Genomic DNA, 19222 nt, shown 5'->3' with positions numbered 1-19222 from the left:
CAGCAATAGTTTTTATTTATATTTTTGGAAAGGAAACTCCAGGGAATAAACAGATGCACTGATGGCAGAATATTTGAGAAACATTTCCCCAGGTCAAAGTGGTTTCTTCTGAGATTTTGCTACTGTGTACACACTGCTTGGTAAACTTTGCAGCTTCAGAGCCTATCAGAAGGAACTGGTCTGCATCCTCTTCCTGTCTCTTCCCTGGGAGAAGCTTTTAGCTTTTCATCAGGACCTGCTGTGAAAGGAAGATAAACTTTACCCTATACCAACCAACCATTTTCTCCCTTTCGCTAATAAAAAGCAGTTTGTATAGCTTCTAAATGTATTTCCCTAATCTATCTTCAAATTAAACTTGTAGTTAGATTTCTGTAACTTTTCACTGAATAGTCAAAATATACAAACTATATACATTACTTATTTAGAGCATTGATACTATAAGCCTAAGTTGACTTGTTTAGCACTTTAATTCTCATCTTAACTATTTTCTTTTTACATTTTAAAAGGTTTTAGTTATTTATTTTTAGAGAGGGAAGGGAGGGAGAAAAAGATTGATATGGAAGAGAAACATTGATCAGTTGCCTCTTGCAGTCCCCCAACCAGGCACCTGGCCCACACCAGGCATGTGCCCTGACTGGAAATCAAACCAACAGCCTTCGGTTGGCAGGCCAGTGCTCAACACACTGACCCACACCAGCCAGGGCTCTTTTCTAAATTTTTAAAAAATTTTATTAAATTTATTGATACAGATCTTGTATCATAGAAAAGTACACTGGAAACCTATATGATCCTATTAAGCAATGTCACCCCAACTATTTTCAACCTTAGAGATGTGAAACCAACTAAACAAAGCCCTCTCAACAACATTTAAGTCCATGTAAATATGTTTTTTAATAACATATGTCAATATGGTTGAGTCTTAAGACTCAAAGGGACAAAAAATGTTTGTTTAGTTACACCAACTTAAAAAAATTTGGTTGCTAACAGCCTTCTTTCTTAAGTCAATGTCTTTTTTTTAATTATTTATTTGTTTTTATTTACTTGTTTATTTTTAGAGAGAGGGGAAAGGAGAAAGAGAGGGAGAGAAACATCACTGTGTGGTTGCCTCTCACTTGCGCTCTTAACTGGGGACCTGACGGGCAAACTAGTCATGTGCCCTGACTGGGAATCCAAAGTCAATGTCTTTTGAAGCATTTTTTTTACTATTTTATATTTTATACTCTGTATAATAATTATTATATTTGCAAGTAGACTCACCCAATTCTTGAACATGAGATTTTTATTACAATGTCACCTTCCTGGTATATTTTAATCAATAATCTTACTGCTTCATTAGAGATGAGAGGAAGGTTTTATAACAGCTTAGTATTTGATGTTTCTATTAGAGAACCTGTATAGATAATAAAACTTAATTGCAAATAAATTTTGCTAAATCTTATATGAAGAAACCAACTAATTTACTCATTGCCTGCCCACATATTAGGGAGACATAGAAAGAGACTGAGTGCCAAAATCTTTGTATAAGCATACCTTGTTGTATTGTATTTTGCATTATTGCACTTCACATATACTGTGTTTTTATCAACATCTAGGCAAGATCCTCCACCCAGCACAAAGATTGTAACTCACTAACGGCACAGATGATGGTTAGCTTTTTTTAGTAATAAAATATTTATAATTCAGGCATGTATGTTTTTAGACATAATGCTACTATACACTTAATAGACTACAGTATCACATGAACGTAAATTTCCTATGTCCTAGGAAACAAAAAAATTGTGACTCACTTTATTACAGTGGTCTGGAACCAAACCTGTGATATTTCTAAGGTAAACTTGTATAAACTCTACCCAAATTCTGATCTGACTACTGAACAATGTATGCATTGGGTAGACTTTAGGGGACCTAGGAAGAAACAGCAGCTAGAAGTTGAAAGACCTGAGTACAGTGGTTCCAGGTGGTACCCACTCCAAAAGAGAAAAGTTTAGTGTTTTAGTTCAGTGAAGCTTATTGCTCATTTATAACACAAATAATTCTTGAAAAGAGCAGCAGAGTCTCTGTAACTGCGGTCCCCAACCTTTTTGGCACTAGGGACTGGTTTTATGAAAGACAATTTTTCCATGGACCAGGGGTGGGGATGGTTTCAGGATGATTCGAACGTATTATAGTCAAGCTTATCTGCTGGCGTCCTGATTCCTGACAGGCCTGGACCAGTGCCAATCTGCAGTCTGGAAGTTGAGGACCCCTGGGGAGAATAACATTTACAATGCCCATTATATATCTCCTAGGGCAAGGGAAATAAAGGAAAAAATAAACAAATGAGACTACATCAAATTAAAAAGCTTCTGCATGGCTAAAGAAACCATCATCAAAATGAAAAGTGAACTGACTGTATGGGGGAACATATTCACCAAGGATACATGGCACAAGGGTTTGATCTTCAAAATATGCAAAGAACTCATCTGACTCAACACCAGGAAGACCATCCAATAAAAAAATGGGCAAAGGACCTGAACAAACACTTCTCCAAAGAGGACATACAGAGGGCCCATAGGCATATGAAAAGACGCTCAACATCAGGAGCCATCAGAAAGATGCAACCTAAAACCACAATGAGGTATCACCTCACACCAGTCAGAATGGCCATCATCAACAAATCAACAAACAACAAGTGCTGGCGAGGATGTGGAGAAATGGGAACCCTACTGCACTGTTGGTGGGAATGCAGACTGGTGCAGCCACTATGGAAAACAGTATGGAATTACCTCAAAAAACTAAAAATGGAACTGCCTTTTGACCTAGCAATCCTGCTGCTGGGAATATACCCTAAGAATCCCAAATCACCAATTCAAAAGAACTTGTGTGCCCCTATGTTCATAGCAGCACTATTTACAAGAGCCAAGTGCTGAAAACAGCCTAAGTGCCCATCTGTAGATGAGTGGATCAAATAACTGTGGTACATTTACACAATGGAGTACTATACAGCAGAGAGAAAGAAGGAACTCCTACCTTTTGCAACAACATGGATGGAACTGGAGAAAATTATGCTAAATGAAATAAGCCAGTTGGTTAAAGACAAATACCATAAAACCCTACCTATAAGAGGAATCTGATGAATAAAATAACAAGCAAAATAGAACCAAAGACATGGAAACATGGAGCAGACTGACAGCAGCCAGAAGGGAAGGGAAAGGGGGATAATGGTGGAAAGAAGGGGAAGGGACTGGTCAAAGAACATGTACAAATGACCCAGGGACATGGACAACAGTGTGGGGATTGACTGTGGGAACGGAGGATGGGCTGGGCAGAGGAGGGCAAAGGGGGAAAAATTAGGACAACTGTACTAGAGTAACAACAAAAAATTTAAAAAAATAAAATGCCCATTATACTATAAAAACTTACTAGACATGTGAAAAAATAGAAAAATGTGAGTCAAGGGAAACGCAGTCACTATACATTGAACCTAAGATAATCTAGATGTTGAAATTAAAAGAAAAGGACTTTAAAAGTTTATATATATATATATATATATATATATATATATATATATATAGATTTACAGACTTAAAGGAAAGTGAAAAATGAACAGAGAATCCCACAGAGAAATGGAAATTTAAAAAATAACCAAGTGAAAATTCTAAAATTGAAAATATAAGTAAAATGAAAAAAAAATCACTTAGTGACCATAATTGAAGATTAAATACAGCATAAAGAAAGAATTGGTGAAGTTGAAGATAAATCAATAGAAATTATCCCTTCTAAGGAATAAATAAAAATGAACAGAGCCTAAACGACCTGTGGGACAATTTCAAGCAATCTAACATACATGTAATAGGACTCTCAGGCAAAGTGGAAAGACAGAGAATGGGTGATAAAAGATAGTTGAAGAAATAGTGGCTAAACTTTCCCAAATTTGATGAAAAACTTAATATTCTAGATCTAAGAAGTTCATTGAACCCCAAACAGGATTAATATAAAAATCCCTCACCTAAGCACATATAGTCAAACTGCTGAAATGCAACAATAGAGAAAACAATGAAAGGAGCCAGAGAAATACATATGGGGAACAAATATTTCACTATAAGGTTAAATTTTATCATTAAAAATTAATTTTAATTTTGCATTTTACTCCAAAATATGCTATTTTAATATAAAAATATTTCACCCCTAAATCTGTACCTCATAAAAAGATGTTTGCTTGGCTCTGGCACTCTGAAATACCACTGTAATTTTTCTGAGGACATTCATATTCCTACATACATGTATATATATATAAGTATACATATAGATAAGTATATATATATGTATAATCCTCACCTAAGGACGTATTTTCATTGCTTTTAGAGAGAGAGGAAGGGAGAGAGAGAGAAAGATCGATATGAGGGAGAAATATAGATTGACTGCCTCCTTTTTGCATCTGGACCAGGGATCGTATGCACCCTGACCAGGCACCCAACCCACAACCTGGGTTCATGCCTTGACCAGGAATTAAACCTGCAACCTTTTGGTTACAGGACAATGCTTCAACCACCTGAGCCACACTGGCCAGAGCTCTCTACTTTAAAATAGAGGGAAAGTGAAGGCAAAATGTTCTCTAACATAAAAATGTATTACTATATGCCTCTGTCTACAATAAGTAACTACTGGATGTGTAGGATTATTAACACTCCTAACTGAGAACACAAGAGAGAAGAAATTGGCCAAATCTGAATTCAGATTTCTGTATTGGGTATGCAAAAAAAAAAATGTATTTTAGTTCCATATTAGCATCCATTTTTGAGTTAGCTCTAATCGGATTTTACTTTGGTAGCTATAAGGAAAGCCAAAGAATTATGCCTTGATGAAAGGAGCCTGCAGTAGCAAAATCAACCAAGTGTTATTTTTTTCTCTTCCCATACCTCACCGTTGCTCATGGTAGCATCTTTTTTGATCATAAAGTAATATTGCTACCTTAAAAATGAACATTTCATAAGATGCTTCCTCTCACTCTTGGTCCTGTTTTTTTCTAAGAAATTAATTCTCAACAGATACATCAAGGTCCTCCTGGCTGGTAAATCCAACACATATTTTGCAATCTTTTTTAAAGTAGTATTCTATACTACAGACTACTTCTTTATTCTTGAAATGTCTTTCCCCAAGGCTTCTCATTTTCCTTTTATTTCTCTGACTCTTTTTTATTCCTTTTTATAGGATCCTTCATGTCAATTTATTCATATAGGTTTTGTAATGAATCCTTTTCTCACAAAGATTTCAGACATTTGTGTAGCTTCAAGTCATCTCTATGCTGAATATTTTAAAATCTGTATCTTCAGACTTCACAGGCCCAGACATGGACATCTTATCTCTATTTGGATGTTTCTGAGGTATTCTAAACTCACATTATCTTAATTGACTTCAACCCATCATCTCACTCCCTTCCCCAAACAAAAGTTGGTGTCCCTCTCTGCCTATTTCACCATCCACTCATTTACTCAAGTTGGAATAGAATTCTGCTTTGACTCCTTGATCAACCACTGTGTCCAATCAATTGTTTCATTAATCCCAAATCCCTAATATGTCTCGAGTCCCTCAAGATCCCGCCTATATTATTTCACATTTATTTCCCTCTGACATAACTGTATATTCCATATATATAGTCCTATGTTTTATTCATTGCTATATCCCCCGGGTTTAGAAGTTTGGCACATAGGGAGCATTCAATAAATATTGTTTAATTTAAAAATTCCTAAATTGACTACACCAGTCTATGCCTATATTTCTTGCCTAGATCACCGAATCAGCTTTTAGCTGCTTATCCTGCATGTAGTTACACTATTCCAATTAATCATCTATGTTGCAAGCAAAGTGAACTTTCTAAAATTTAATAATGCCACATTCTGATTTAAGACTCACTGATGACTTGCCCTGGCTCTTAGAATAAAGTCCCAGTGCCCTATCTTGACTTTAAAAGCCATTCTTGAACTGAAATCCTTCTAATTTTTCAGTTTTACCTCCTACCACCACCGAGTTTGAACTTCGAGTTCTAGTCATACCGAACTTTTGTTATTTGCTAAAAGGTACCATGCTTTCTTACGTCGAGACTTTTCACGTGTTGTTTTCTCCGGAACACTTTTACTTTCTCTTTTGTTTTGTTGATTCCCAATCCTTAAGACCTCAGTTAAAAAGCATGGTTTTGGAGAGCTCTTTTGACCATGCTCTTATGGTACTCGGTATACTTTTTCTTTTTTAATACTCACTTAAGTATATGTTGACTCATTTTAGAAAAGAAGGGAGATAGAGAAACATTAATCAGTTGCCTACCACACATACCCAGACCTGGGCTTGAACACATCCTAGGTATGTGACCTGACCGGAGCTTGAACCTGCAACCTTTTGGTGTATGGGGCAATGCTCCCATCAACTGAGCCACCTATCCAGGGCTATATTACTCTTTACAGTAGTCATTCCTTATCTGTAATTTTGCTTTCTGTGGTTTTAGTTAACCATGGCCAACTGTGGTCTTAAATATGAAATGCAAAATTCCAGAAATAAACAATTCATAAGTTTTAAATTGCATGCCTTTCTGAGTAGCGTGATGAAATATTGTACTATTCATCCTGCCTAGGACGTGAATCATCCCTTTGTCCAGCATCTCCACGCTGTATGTGATACCGGCCTCTTAGTCATTTATTAGCCATTGCTGTTATTAGATCAACTGACTCAGTATTTCTTTGCTTGTGTTCAAGTAACCCTTATATTACTGTTATAATCATTCTAAGTTATTACTATATAGAATAAATTATATATTAATTTAAAAATTAAACTTTATCATAGGTATGTATGTATATGTGGGGGAGAGGGGAGCATAGCATATAGAGGGTTCAGTATTATCTGCAGTTTCAGGCGTCCAGTAGGGATCTTGGAATATATTCCCCACAAATAAGGAAGGACTACTGTAGTTATCTAATTTATTGTAAATGCTTATTTATTGCCTGGTTCTACTTCTAGAATACAGCTCCTTGAGCACAGTAATGTCTGTTCATTTCCTTTATATCCTTAGCAGCTGGCACATAGTAGATGCTCAATGCTTTTTTTAAGTATATTTTATTATGTTGTTACAGTAGTCCCAATTTTTTTCCCTTTCATCCCTTCTTCCCAGTACCCCCCTTCCCTCCAACAATCCCACCCCCCTTAGTTCATGTTCATGGGTCATGCATGTAAGTTCTTTGGCTTTACCCTTTTCTATATTATTCTTAACTTCCCCCTATTTTGTACCAACCAATTATGCCTCTTAATACTTGCACCATTTCCCCATTTCTCCCATTCCCCCTCCCAGCTGATAACCCTCCACATGATCCCCAAACCAATGAATCTGTTCCTATTTTGGTTTGCCTAGTTGGATTTTGTTTTTAATTTTTAGATTCAGTTATTGATAGTTGTGAGTTTGTTGTCATTTTAATGTTCATAGTGTTGATCTTCTTTTTCTTAAATAAGTACCTTTAACATTTCATATAATAATGGCTTGGTGATAATGAACTCCTTTAGCTTTACCTTGTCTGGGAAGCACTTTATCTGCTCTTCCATTCTTTGTTTGTTTATTTGTAGAGAGAGGGGAAAGGAGAAAGAGAGGGCGAAAAACATCACTGTGTTGTTGCCTCTCATTCGCACCCCCAACTGGGGACCTGACGAACTGACGTGCAACCTAGTCATGTGCCTTGACTGGGAGTCAAACCAGCGACACTGGGCTCGCAGGCTAACGCTCAATCCACTGAGCCACAGCAGCCAGGACCTGCCCTTCCATTCTAAATGATAGCTTTGTTGGATAGAGTAATCTTGGTTGTAAGTCCTTGCTTTTCATCACCTTGAATACTTCTTGCCAGCCCCTTCTTGCCTGCAAAGTTTCTTTTGAGAAATCAGCTGATAGTCTTATATGCACCCTTTTGTAGGCAACTCTCTGCTTTTCTCTTGTTACTTTTAAGATTCTCTCTTTATCTTTCACCTTTGGCATTTTAATTATGATGTGTCTTGGGGTGGTCCTCTTTGGGACTAGCTTCTTTGGGACTCTGTGCTTCCTGGACTTGTATGTCTATTTCCTTCACCAAATTTGGGAAGTTTTCCTTCATTATTTTTTCACATAAGCTTTTGATTTCTTGCTCTTCCTCTTCTCCTTCTGGCACCCTTATGATTTGGATGTTGGCACATGTAAAGTTGTCCTAGAGGTTCCTAAACCTCTCCTCATTTTTTTCAGTTCTTGTTTTCTCATTTAGTACTAGTTGACTGTTTATTTCTTCCTTATATTCCAAATCATTGATTTGAATTCTGGTGTTCTTCCTTTCACAATTGGTTTTGTGTGGATTTTCCTTCATTTTACTTAGCATAGCCTTCACTTCTTCCCTTATGCGTTTGCCATACTCAAGCATATCTGTCAAGTGTGAGCATCTTTATCACCAGTGTTTTGAACTCTGAGTCTGTTAGGTTGGCTGTCTCCTCATTTCTTAGGTTGGCTATCTCCTCATCTTAGTACTTTCACTGGCACCTTGATTTGTTCCCTCTTTTGGGCCATACCTCTCTGTCTCCTCATCTTGACAGCTTCCTGTGTTTGTTTGCCTCTGTGTCTTAGGAATAACTATTGCACCTGTTATGTTGGAAGGGGCGGAGCCTTAGGTATTCATCAGTACAGGGCAACCCATTTCACTACTTTGTGGTGCTGTGGGGGGGGGGGTCTGAGAGGGAACAATGCCACTTACTCAGCACTTGCCCCTTTTCCAGACACTTCTCCCACTTCCCATATGGGACTGGCGCTCCCCTAGCTGTTGCCCTGACCATCGTTTCCAGAGTGGGTGGGTCTGCAGATGTCCTGGGACCATGAGGCCCTTTAAACAACGGGACTCTGCTGAGAGACTGGCAGTTTATTTCTCTACCCCATCCCCCACTGGTTTGCACAGTCAAGCAATGAGGCTTTGTTTTCCCCAGAGCTGGAACTGTGAGCTGCTTGGTCTTGTCTGGTACTGGGAGTGCTCCCCAGGTGTCCCTCCCTACTTTTTAGGATGTGTGACTGTTTTCCACTGGCCTGCTCTTGTCACCACTGCTCACTGGCCTGCTCTTGTCGCCACTGCTGCTGCCACCACACTGCTTCCTCTTCGCCCCTTCCTACCTGCCTGATGAGTATTTCTTCTTTATATCTTTGTTTGTTGGACTTCCATGCAGCTCAGTTTTCTGAAACTTCTGGTTGTCTCTAGTTTTGAGGAATTTGTATTCCTTCTTAGTTGTGGAGGGAGATGTAGCATGTCTGTCTAGGCCTCCATTTTGGCTGGAAGTCCTCTCAATGCTTTTGAAACAAAGAACTGACACACATTAATGAAAAAATGCACAATCAGTACTCATTATTCATGGATTCTGTACTTGTGGATATACCTACTCACTAAAATTAATTTGTAACCCAAAAGCAGTACTTGCAGCACGTTCATGGCCATTTTTGCACATGTGTAGACTGGTGAAAATTTTGAATTGTCTGATGTGTGCATTTCAAGTGGAGATGAAATAAGGCAAGAATTTGTTTTAGTTCTCATCTGTAAATAAATCCTTTTGTGATATATTTAGTGCCACTTTTTTTCCCCCACAGTTTTATGCTTTCTGTGGTGGTTTTGCTATTTAAGATGACCTCTAAGCATAGTGCATAAGTGTTGACTAGTGTTCCTGAGCACAAGAAGGCTGTAATATGATGTGATGTGCTTTATGGAAATAAGCTTTTTTCAAGTATAAGCTGGCAGTGAGTTCAATGTTAACAAATCAACAAATATATTAAGTACGGTGTGTTTAAACAGAAATACATAAAGCAAGGTTATATATTAATCAGTTGAAAATATTGTGACCAGAGACTCACAGAAACTTAACCCTGTATTTCACCTAGGGGCAGTAGTTCAGGATTTGCTAACTCAGTGTTCATGGTGACTTTATAGACTATAACTACCACATATGATGAAAATTGACTGTGTATGTAATTATAAAATTAAACTCTATATATAATGTTTTATAACTAGCTTTCCCCCTGCATAACTGTATAGGGGTCATACTCATATTTAAAATAATGGCACTTTATCTCATAATATATGTTATATTATTAAGAAGAGAACTGTATCATCTTATACAAGGTGGGGACCCCCAAAATGGAATTTATTTATTAAAAATGTTTATTTATTCTTACATGTTTAAGTCTCAGTCACCTTCAAAGTACTCTTCATTTGATGCAATACACCTATTGAGACATTTTTTCCCACATTCAAAGCAGTTTTTGAACTCATTGATTTTGATACCTTTTAGTGCTTCTGCCATTTTTTTATTGTTGTTCCACTGCCCCCATTGGCAAAACATTTCCCTTTGAAGACTTTTCATTGGGGAAACAAAAAAACTCACTCAGAGCAAGACTGAGTAAATAAGATGGGTGGGGCACAGGGGTCATGCCATTTTTGGTCAAAAAACTGCTGGACACTCAGTGCAGTGTGGGCAGGTACACTCATATATCAAATCACCCACCACAAAATGGGCAAATACATCAAAAGAGTCTTCAAAAAAATTCACTGAAGCCAAAGTCAGCCTCTCACAATGACGCCAGGTGGTACACTGATACAGATGGGCTCCTAGAATACTCACCTCGTGGAGGAAGCCTGTACTACAAGGGGCCCACCCTCCAGAAGATAATTCCATTTTCTGGAGGTCCCCTTTCATATGTTCATATGACCATGGAGACAATAGCTAATATACATTATATATCAGATTATGTTGATTACCTGAGGGATGAGATTTTTTTTTTCTTAATATATCTTTGTATTGTCTCACTGGTTGCAGTGAATATGTTTCTTTTACCAATACTCTTATAAAACATGATTTTTAATGGTTGCATTGCATTTCCATTTGTGAAAGTAATAAAGTTTTGACTAATTATGGACTTGAATTTTCCTGTGTTTCAGAAAGTCAGCGTCTACAGTTGGATCTACAGAAAATGGAGCTTCTGGAAAGTAAGATGACCGAAGAACAACATTCTCTAAAAAACAAAATTAAGCAAATGATAATTGATCTAGAGACATTTAATGATTTGCCAGCTTTAAAATCATCAGGTGAAGAAAAGAAAAAGGTAACTGGTATAAGAGTATTACAAAATTCTAATTCAAGTTGATTTTTCATTATCAAATTTAATATATGTTGTTTGTAGGGGAAAATAAAGGTGCTTGTTTACGTATATAGTAGGACTTCAGAGCAATTTAAGTTTTAAACCAAAGGCAAAAATTGAAAAGCGATGGATAGAGCATTTCAACAAATACAAACTTTTTAAGTTCCTATTTAAGACCTGTCAGTGGCTTTTCATTGCCATTTACATTAACGTAAATTTGGAGGGGTAGGAATAGATATGGCACCCTTAAGAGAGTTATTAATATAGTTAATATTAATTTAGCTTATTATGTATCTAAGGATATTTTTACAAACAGTTTTAGAGTAATTATAGCCTTGGTAGAATTTTATTAGAATAACATTGAAAGTATTTGTCAAACTTAACTTATATTGGCCTACTAGATACTGCTAAAGCCTGTTATTTACTTCTATTTGGATCTACCTAGAAATTGCATCAGGAGAGAACAGTATTATCAACCCGCAGAGATGCCTTTAAGAAAATAATGGCGAAGCTAAATGTAGAATACGAGACTCTAAAAACACAATTGCAAGAAAATGAGACACATTCTCAGGTAAAAAGAAAAAAAACTCTGAAATACATTTTTATCTTTAGGTTATCTGTCATGTTCTCTTGATATTTGCACCCCAAAACTGTCCTTTCCTTTTTTTCACCTGTTTTATTTACCTTCCAGATTTTTTGGTTTTGTAGATAGTGGGTAATCTCCACTCAGAATGAATTTACTCCTGCTTTCCTGCCTTCTATAAACTACATTGAAGGCCTTCTTTAGGCTAGGCACTGTTCTGGGCACGGCCATTAGCATTTAAATTTTTCAAAAGTAAAGCATTTTTAATGCAGCAACTTTGCTAGATCATAAAATATATAAATAAAAAAACAAATCCTAATGACTAATATTCCACCACCCAGATTTTATGTGGGTCCTTCTAGTCTCTATGAATGTTACATGTATACACACTTTGTGTGTGTGTATGTACACACACATTTATTTTTATATATTTATAGAAACGATATCATTTTGTACATGTTATTTAGAAACTTGTTTTTCATTTTTTAAATTAAATTTATTGGGGTGACATTGGTTAATAAAATTATATAGGTTTCAGGTATACATTTCTATGACATATGATCTCCATATTGCATTGTGTGCCCACCACCCAAAGTCAAATCTTCTGTCACCACATATTTGGCCCCTTCTACCCCTTATTACCACCATCCATCCCTCTTCCCTCTGGTAACAACCATGCTGTTTGTTTTCCGTGTCTATGAAGTGCTTTCAGTTTTATATCCACATAATGAGTGAAATCATATGGTTCTTAACTTTTCTTGTCTGCCTTATTTTACTTAGCATAATATTCTCATTGTCCATCCATGTTGTCACAAATGTCAGTATTTCATCTTTTCTTATGGCTGAGTAGTATTCCATTGTATATATGTACCACATCTTCTTTATCCAGTCATATATTGAAGGATACTTCAGTTGTTTCCATGTCTTCGCCACTATGAATAATGCTGCAGTGAACATAAGAGTGCATATATCTTCACAAATAAATGTTTTCAAATATTTGAAATAGATTCAGAAGAGGGGTTGCTGAGTCATATGATAACTCTATTCTTAGTTTTTTGAGGAACCTCTATACTCTTTTCCATAGTGGCTGTACCAGTTTATATTCCCACCAACAGTGAACGAGGGTTCCTTTTTCTTCACAACCTCTCCAACACTTATTACTTGTCTTGTTAATAATAGCCATTCTAACTGGTATGAGGTAGTATCTCAAACTTAAAAGCTTATGGACAGCAAAAGAAACCACCAGCAAAACAAAAAGGCAAACAACTGAATGAGAGAAGATATTTGCCAACTACAGCTCCAAGGGGTTAATATCCAAAATATATAAAGAACTCATACAAATCAATACCAAAAGAACAAACAACCCAATTGAAGAATGGGCAGAGGACCTGAACAGACACTTTTCCCAAGAAGACATAAAAATTTACAACAGATACATATTTAGGGAAATGCAAATTAAACTACAAGGAGATATCACCTCACCCTTGTTTTTCATTATTAACTATACATTACAAGTACTTATCCTTGTCTGTAGATATTTTTAAAATATGATTCTTTATAATATTTGACTACATGTACATTGCATAATTTACTAAACCAATTATGTATTATTGGACATTTAGGTTATTTCTAAATTTTAAAGTTACTCAAATAATGCTGTAAAGAGCAGTCCTATCCTTGAACTTCTGATTTGCATCTATGATTATTTACTTAGAATGCACAGATAAGCTCTGTTTTCATATCACTTATTCTACTAATAATTACCTGAGCAATATCTGAGGTCTTCTAGCCTGAGACCCTCTGTCTGAGATGGCAGAGATGATATTTGTTCCATTCATTTTTTCCCCAGAACTTTACTAGTGGTTGGCACATCAAAGAAGTTTTATTAGTATTTGTTGTAGCATTAAATGAAGTATGTGTGTCATGTACAAAATCAGTAATTATGGTTTTATAAAGATTAGTGATTCTCATATCTAATTAGTCCATATTAGCAATTTGCAACTATGATTTATTAATGCTAAATACATTCACAATTTTTCCTTTTTTATATAGTAATCATGATAGATTTTGTTAAAAATTTTGCTATAGCATTTTGTAAACTTTTTCTTTGCAGTTATACACTATATTAATTACATTGTTTTTCTGAAATATAAAATCATGCTAAGCATTTATTTTCTTAAATATTTTCAAGCTCTCTTGTGATTACATTTTATGACATCAGTTATTTCATTGTATGGATGTAACATTAAAAAGATAACCTTATATTCTTGAATGGGGTAGAAGCTCACGAGAGTTTACATAATTCCAATTTATCAGTCAGTTATTCTGTCTCTATAATATGTGAATCTCGATATAGACGGGTAAGTGGTATAGTTATCCTAAGATATTTAGAGTGGGGATGGGTGCTGGAGAAGAAGCCTAAAAATTGTTTATGGGGTCATCATCTTAAATGGTTCTCAGGAAAAAATATTGATGTTTCTTATGGAATATTGGCCCTACTCTTTCACTGAATAGACGACAAAAGGAGGAAAACACTTAACAAACACAATTTCTTAGAGCCAGTCAGTAGCTACCTTATTTCCTCATGAAGTACTAATAGTATTTTTATTTTTTTAAGATTTCATTTATTTACCTTCAGAGAGGGGAAGGAGGGAGAAAGGGAGAGAAACATCAATCAATTGCCTCTCAAAAGCCCCCAACTGGGGACCTGGCCCCCAACCCAGGCATGTGCCCTGACTGGGAATCGAACCGTTGAGCTTTTGGTTCACAGGCCAGCGCTCAATCCACTGAGCCTCAGCAGCCAGGGCCTAATCATATTCGTAACCTCATATACTGATAAGAGGAATTCATAACATAAGCCATAATGTACAGTCCTTCTCTATTATTTGTTGCCTTTTGTGAATACCAAATAATCAAATCCAATTCTGATCTCCCTATCTTTTACAATTATTCTATGGAAAACTATTTTTTTACATCTATAAATAATTTTACATCACAGACTTTTTTTTAATGAATGCTGTTATTTGAAATCACTTAAATATACTTATACTGAAACAACTGTAAAATTCATAGAACACATAGGGGCATTAGTCTTGGCAACAATTTTTTGGTACTGCAACAAAAGCACAAGAAACAAAGGCAGAATAAGTGGACCTACATCAAACTAGAAAGAATCTGTTCCTTTCACAATCAACAAAATGCAAAAGCAACTTAGAGAATGGGAGAAAATATTTGCATATCATATATCTGATAAGGGGTTAAGATCCAAAATATATAAATTACTTATAACAGATGTTTTGTAAGTTGCCGGAAATAAACAGATTTGTGCTTCAGAGGTTTAAAGGCAAGTCTCTAATATAGGTGTATAATATAGAAGGAATTTGACCATCTGGCGGTGTTGCTTTTATAGTATTATTCATGTAACACTTAAGAGGTCTGCTGCTTTATAAGAAGGCCACCTCTTTGTGTGAAACAAAGAGGGAAAAGTTTGGTACTTGACTTTTTAAAAGGTTATTAGAGATTTATTGTCAAAAAGTGCTGACTGCTTCCTTAAGTGCACCTTCACTTAAAGGTCCTATCTGGGGAGCTAGATCTGATTTAATAGTGTTAACTCACAGCACCTAAAGTTCACATGATTTATTCGTTATGATTCATCCTAATATCTAGATTTATCTCTTTGAAGGAAACAATAGGATGGATGCTACATTAAGTCCAAACTTATGCCCCCAAAATAATTTTAGCATGAGAGTATGAAAAAATATGAAGGAAAGCTGCCTCAATTATCAGATCTTTTAAGATGATAATTACTTCTCGAAAATGTCCAAGCAGAACATTTTATGTTTCATTCTTCAGATGGCACTTTGCTTAGGGAAAAAACTATGTGCATCTTAAAAAAGAAGGACTATAGTCCGGAGTTGCAAGGTTAATTAAATCAGAAAAACAATTTAATTCTATAACAGTAAAATTGTCTTCTGAGGAAGCAACCATCAGTATAATATCCACATTAGCTTCCTGTTGATGCAGAAATTATTGTAACTGTGCCAGCTTTTCACCAGCCCTCCTATAATCTTCACGCTGCAGCTCTACTCTTATCACAGCCTGTGGAATCAGACAGGAAATTTAACCCTGGAAATAAGGAAGTTTCTTCTATATAGCTGAACCTTTGACAGTTTAGAATATATATTACATTTGTGGCACTAGACTTCCAGATTTCAAGGAGAGATCTCCATCATGTCCCATTCTTCTTTTCTAAGTTCTTTTAAGAAAGGGAAAAAACATAAACTGTCTTTCAGTTGTCATGTTCATTGGTATAATAAATATTTTAAATACTTTTCTACTAAAATAAAGAGTAAACCTGGTGTCAAAGTCAACATTGTATTTAATAATGAATTTACTATTATTTAATATTTTCTAAATTTCTTTTTTGCCTACCATTACTTTATCTCATGCAGGGAGTCAATAAGATTTAAAATTGAGTGTTGTTTTTTCTTATCTTCTTAAGTGTACATAATAATTTTTGTGAATATGGGCACTGGTTAACATTTTTTCCTTTGTGTTTTTAGCTTACAAATTTGGAAAGGAAGTGGCAACACCATGAACAAAATAATTTTGTGATGAAAGAATGTATCCTTTAAAAAGCTGCAAATGAACTTGACTGGGTGTTTTGTTTTTTTTTTTTCTAGTAATTTCTTTACAGACCGAAATGAAATAATTCAACACACACTTATCAAATATCAAATACATAATATGTACAAAACACTGAGCTAAATTATGTGGGGAATAAAAGAATAAGACTTAGTTTCCACTCAAGAATTGTTAGAGAGAGAGTGTGTGTGTGTGTATAGCAAAGTAACTGATAGAAAGAAGACTATATAAGTCATAGTGTGGCTCTGGACAGCGTGGCTCAGTTCATTGGACCATCGCCCTATAATGGAAAGGTTATGAATTCAGTTACCAATCAGGCACATGCCTGGGTTGTGGGTTCAATCCCTGGTCTGGGTGTGTTCGATCTCTGGTCCAGGTGCATACAATTCCCAGGTCAGGTGCCTATGGGAGGCAGCTGATCAATGCTTCTCTCTCACATCAGTGTTCCTCTCTCTCCCTCCCTTTCTCTCTAAAAACAATGAAAATATGTCCTTGAGTGAGAACAAAAATAAAATCATAGTATGGCATAGTGACTAAGTGCACAGGATATGGAGTCAGTAGATCTAATTTTAAATGTTGACTACTTCTTATAGGCCAATTTACTTACCATAATTTGTTTAACCCTCAATTTTTATCATCTCAAATATAGTCAATATTTCTTCTCATAGAATTGTTGGGAAGATTATATATAACCATATGTATGTATTTGTGAGTATGTATGTATGTATGGTTGTTTATCACTGTTTATATTGCTGTACTTGGATATGTGTGCAGCAAAGGAAGATAAACTAAGTAGTTTTATGAGAAATTTGACCTTCAAGCTCATCTGTGTTTCAGCCAATTCACCATCTTATTTCTACCAAGATGGTACCTAAGTCCCATCCTCGTGTTTATCCTTTTGTGTAATTATAGGAGGAAGCAGCTGCTGAGGACATATATTATATGGTGGTGTAAGAAACATTTCTCCAAAGTAGTGTTCTGTTCCCTTTCTTGACCCCATTTAAGGACATCTGTGCTTGGAGAATTAGATCTTGATTCATTGCAGCACAGGTTCTGCTCTAAGGCACGGCTGAATTTCAGCTCAGGGCTAGCAGAGACTAGAGCTGACCTCCAAATGAGATGCATTAGGAGTCTATCCCCAGAAGTCATGCAATTTAGTTTAAAAGCAAAAGACTCCTATTCACAATATGCTAATGTACAGCCCTCTAGTTTTGTGCAAATTCAGGTAGCTAATTTTGAAACGTGGAGCTGTGGAGTCAAGACACTTGCCTGAAATTCTTTGTGATACTCTAGAAAACATTGTTCTTTTGAACATTCGACTGTTCCGAGACCAGGATTAGATTGAGATGCATATGATATTAACTACAAAAAAGCTTTATATTGTAAGTAAACTTTTTTGAAACCAGTTTTGCTTGGCCTTTTAGGTTTCAACTGATATTCAACTTCTTAAAATAGTATATTGTTATTTAAATATATTCTAATTGTGCTTTTTCTGTACCATCTTCAGTTTTCAATAAGAAAAATACTAGTATGATTTAGTTCATTTCTAACACACACTTAGAATAATATTTTTATCAATAGTGTTCCACCTTAACTCATGTATTAGTCATAGCAACCAAGAGTCAAGAGAGTGATTACCAGTCAATTATGAAGAATGTGACCAAGCAGATTGCAGAGTACAATAAAACCATCATGGATGCTCTACTTAGCATGAGCAGAAATTGAATCTGAACCAACTGCAAGTCTATAAAGAAGCATCCTATTGCTGTTAAACTTTATACAAGCTGACTGAAAAAATAAAAATTAAAAAGCTTATCTTTGAAGGGTCTTAAGATTTTTTAATGTTCTAATTTTTGTGGCCTATTGGAAGAGTGATGTTTTAAATATAAGTTTAATAGTTCAATAAATAGTTTGCATTTAAAAAGTATCATCTCCTTTTATATTTTTGGTTTTTGCGAGTGATAAAAATGTCTCAAAGAACTAACAGATAATCAAGCTAAAAGTGTTCATTGAGAATCATTTAGTTGCATAATCCGTCTATGGCAGTGATTTTCAACCCTTTTCATCTCATGGCACACATAAACTAATAAAATTCTGCAGCACACCAAAAAAATATGTTTTGCCATCTGACAGCAAAATAGATATAATTTTGATTGACTTACAAAAAAATAGTAATTACCTAACCTTTGTGCTCTGAAGTGACTTCTTAAGAAATCAGGTTGTTATACTTGTACATAAAGATTTCTGGTACCATCTTCCAGCCAAGTTGGAGGCTTAGACTGACACGCTTGGTCTCCCTCTACAACTAAGTAGGAATACAACTACCTCAAAACAAAAGATAACCAGAAATTCCAGAAAATAAAACTACATGGAAGCCCAACATACGAAGTTATAGACCAGCGGTGCTCGTCCAGACAGGTAGGAGGGGCGAGAAACCGCGGTGCTCTTTGTGGTGGCAGCGGGGATAGCGGCAGGACTGCGAGAAACGCCAGGGGAGCAATCCCAGCTGCAGTTGAGACCCGGCAGCTCGCAATTCCAACACTAGGAAAGTCAGCACCCCCATTGCCTCGAACGGTGAGGCCCGGAGGGCAGGGGTACGATCCTAGTCTCTCAGTGGAGAGTAACGGCAGGAATCCATCTTGGGCCCCCGCCCCCACACAAAGCGCCATAGTACAGTGAAAAAAGTTGCCGATCGCCACCGGTCACTGGGTTGTGACGAGTGCACGGAGCTCCGCCCCCTACAGCCTGCCCAGGAAGCAGAGCTAAACACAAGACGCTCAGGCTGAAGCAGACAACTATTGAAATCCAGTGACACAGCTCACCCGGCAGCAGATGCAGGACCTGAGAGA

The 19222-nt window shown here is 36.2% G+C and overlaps 1 protein-coding gene across 1 annotated transcript in view; it reads left to right on the top strand.

Moving 5' to 3' along the window:
* Positions 1–18195, top strand: part of IFT74 (intraflagellar transport 74) — a 104430-nt gene extending 86235 nt beyond the window's left edge. Inside the window, exons 17-20 of the mRNA XM_090275790.1 lie at positions 10947–11110; positions 11592–11717; positions 16292–16352; positions 17980–18195. Coding sequence (XP_090131916.1) covers positions 10947–11110; positions 11592–11717; positions 16292–16352; positions 17980–18098 — 470 coding nt within the window. The 3' untranslated portion in view covers positions 18099–18195. The remainder of the gene's footprint in view (positions 1–10946; positions 11111–11591; positions 11718–16291; positions 16353–17979) is intronic.
* Positions 18196–19222: the final 1027 nt, after the last annotated feature.

The sequence above is a fragment of the Furipterus horrens genome, unplaced genomic scaffold (assembly GCF_987537825.1).
Source record: "Furipterus horrens unplaced genomic scaffold, mFurHor1.1.pri manual_scaffold_4, whole genome shotgun sequence".
NCBI lineage: Eukaryota > Metazoa > Chordata > Mammalia > Chiroptera > Furipteridae > Furipterus > Furipterus horrens.
Note: the sequence above shows the minus strand (reverse complement) of the source record. Positions and strands in the feature narration are given on the sequence as shown.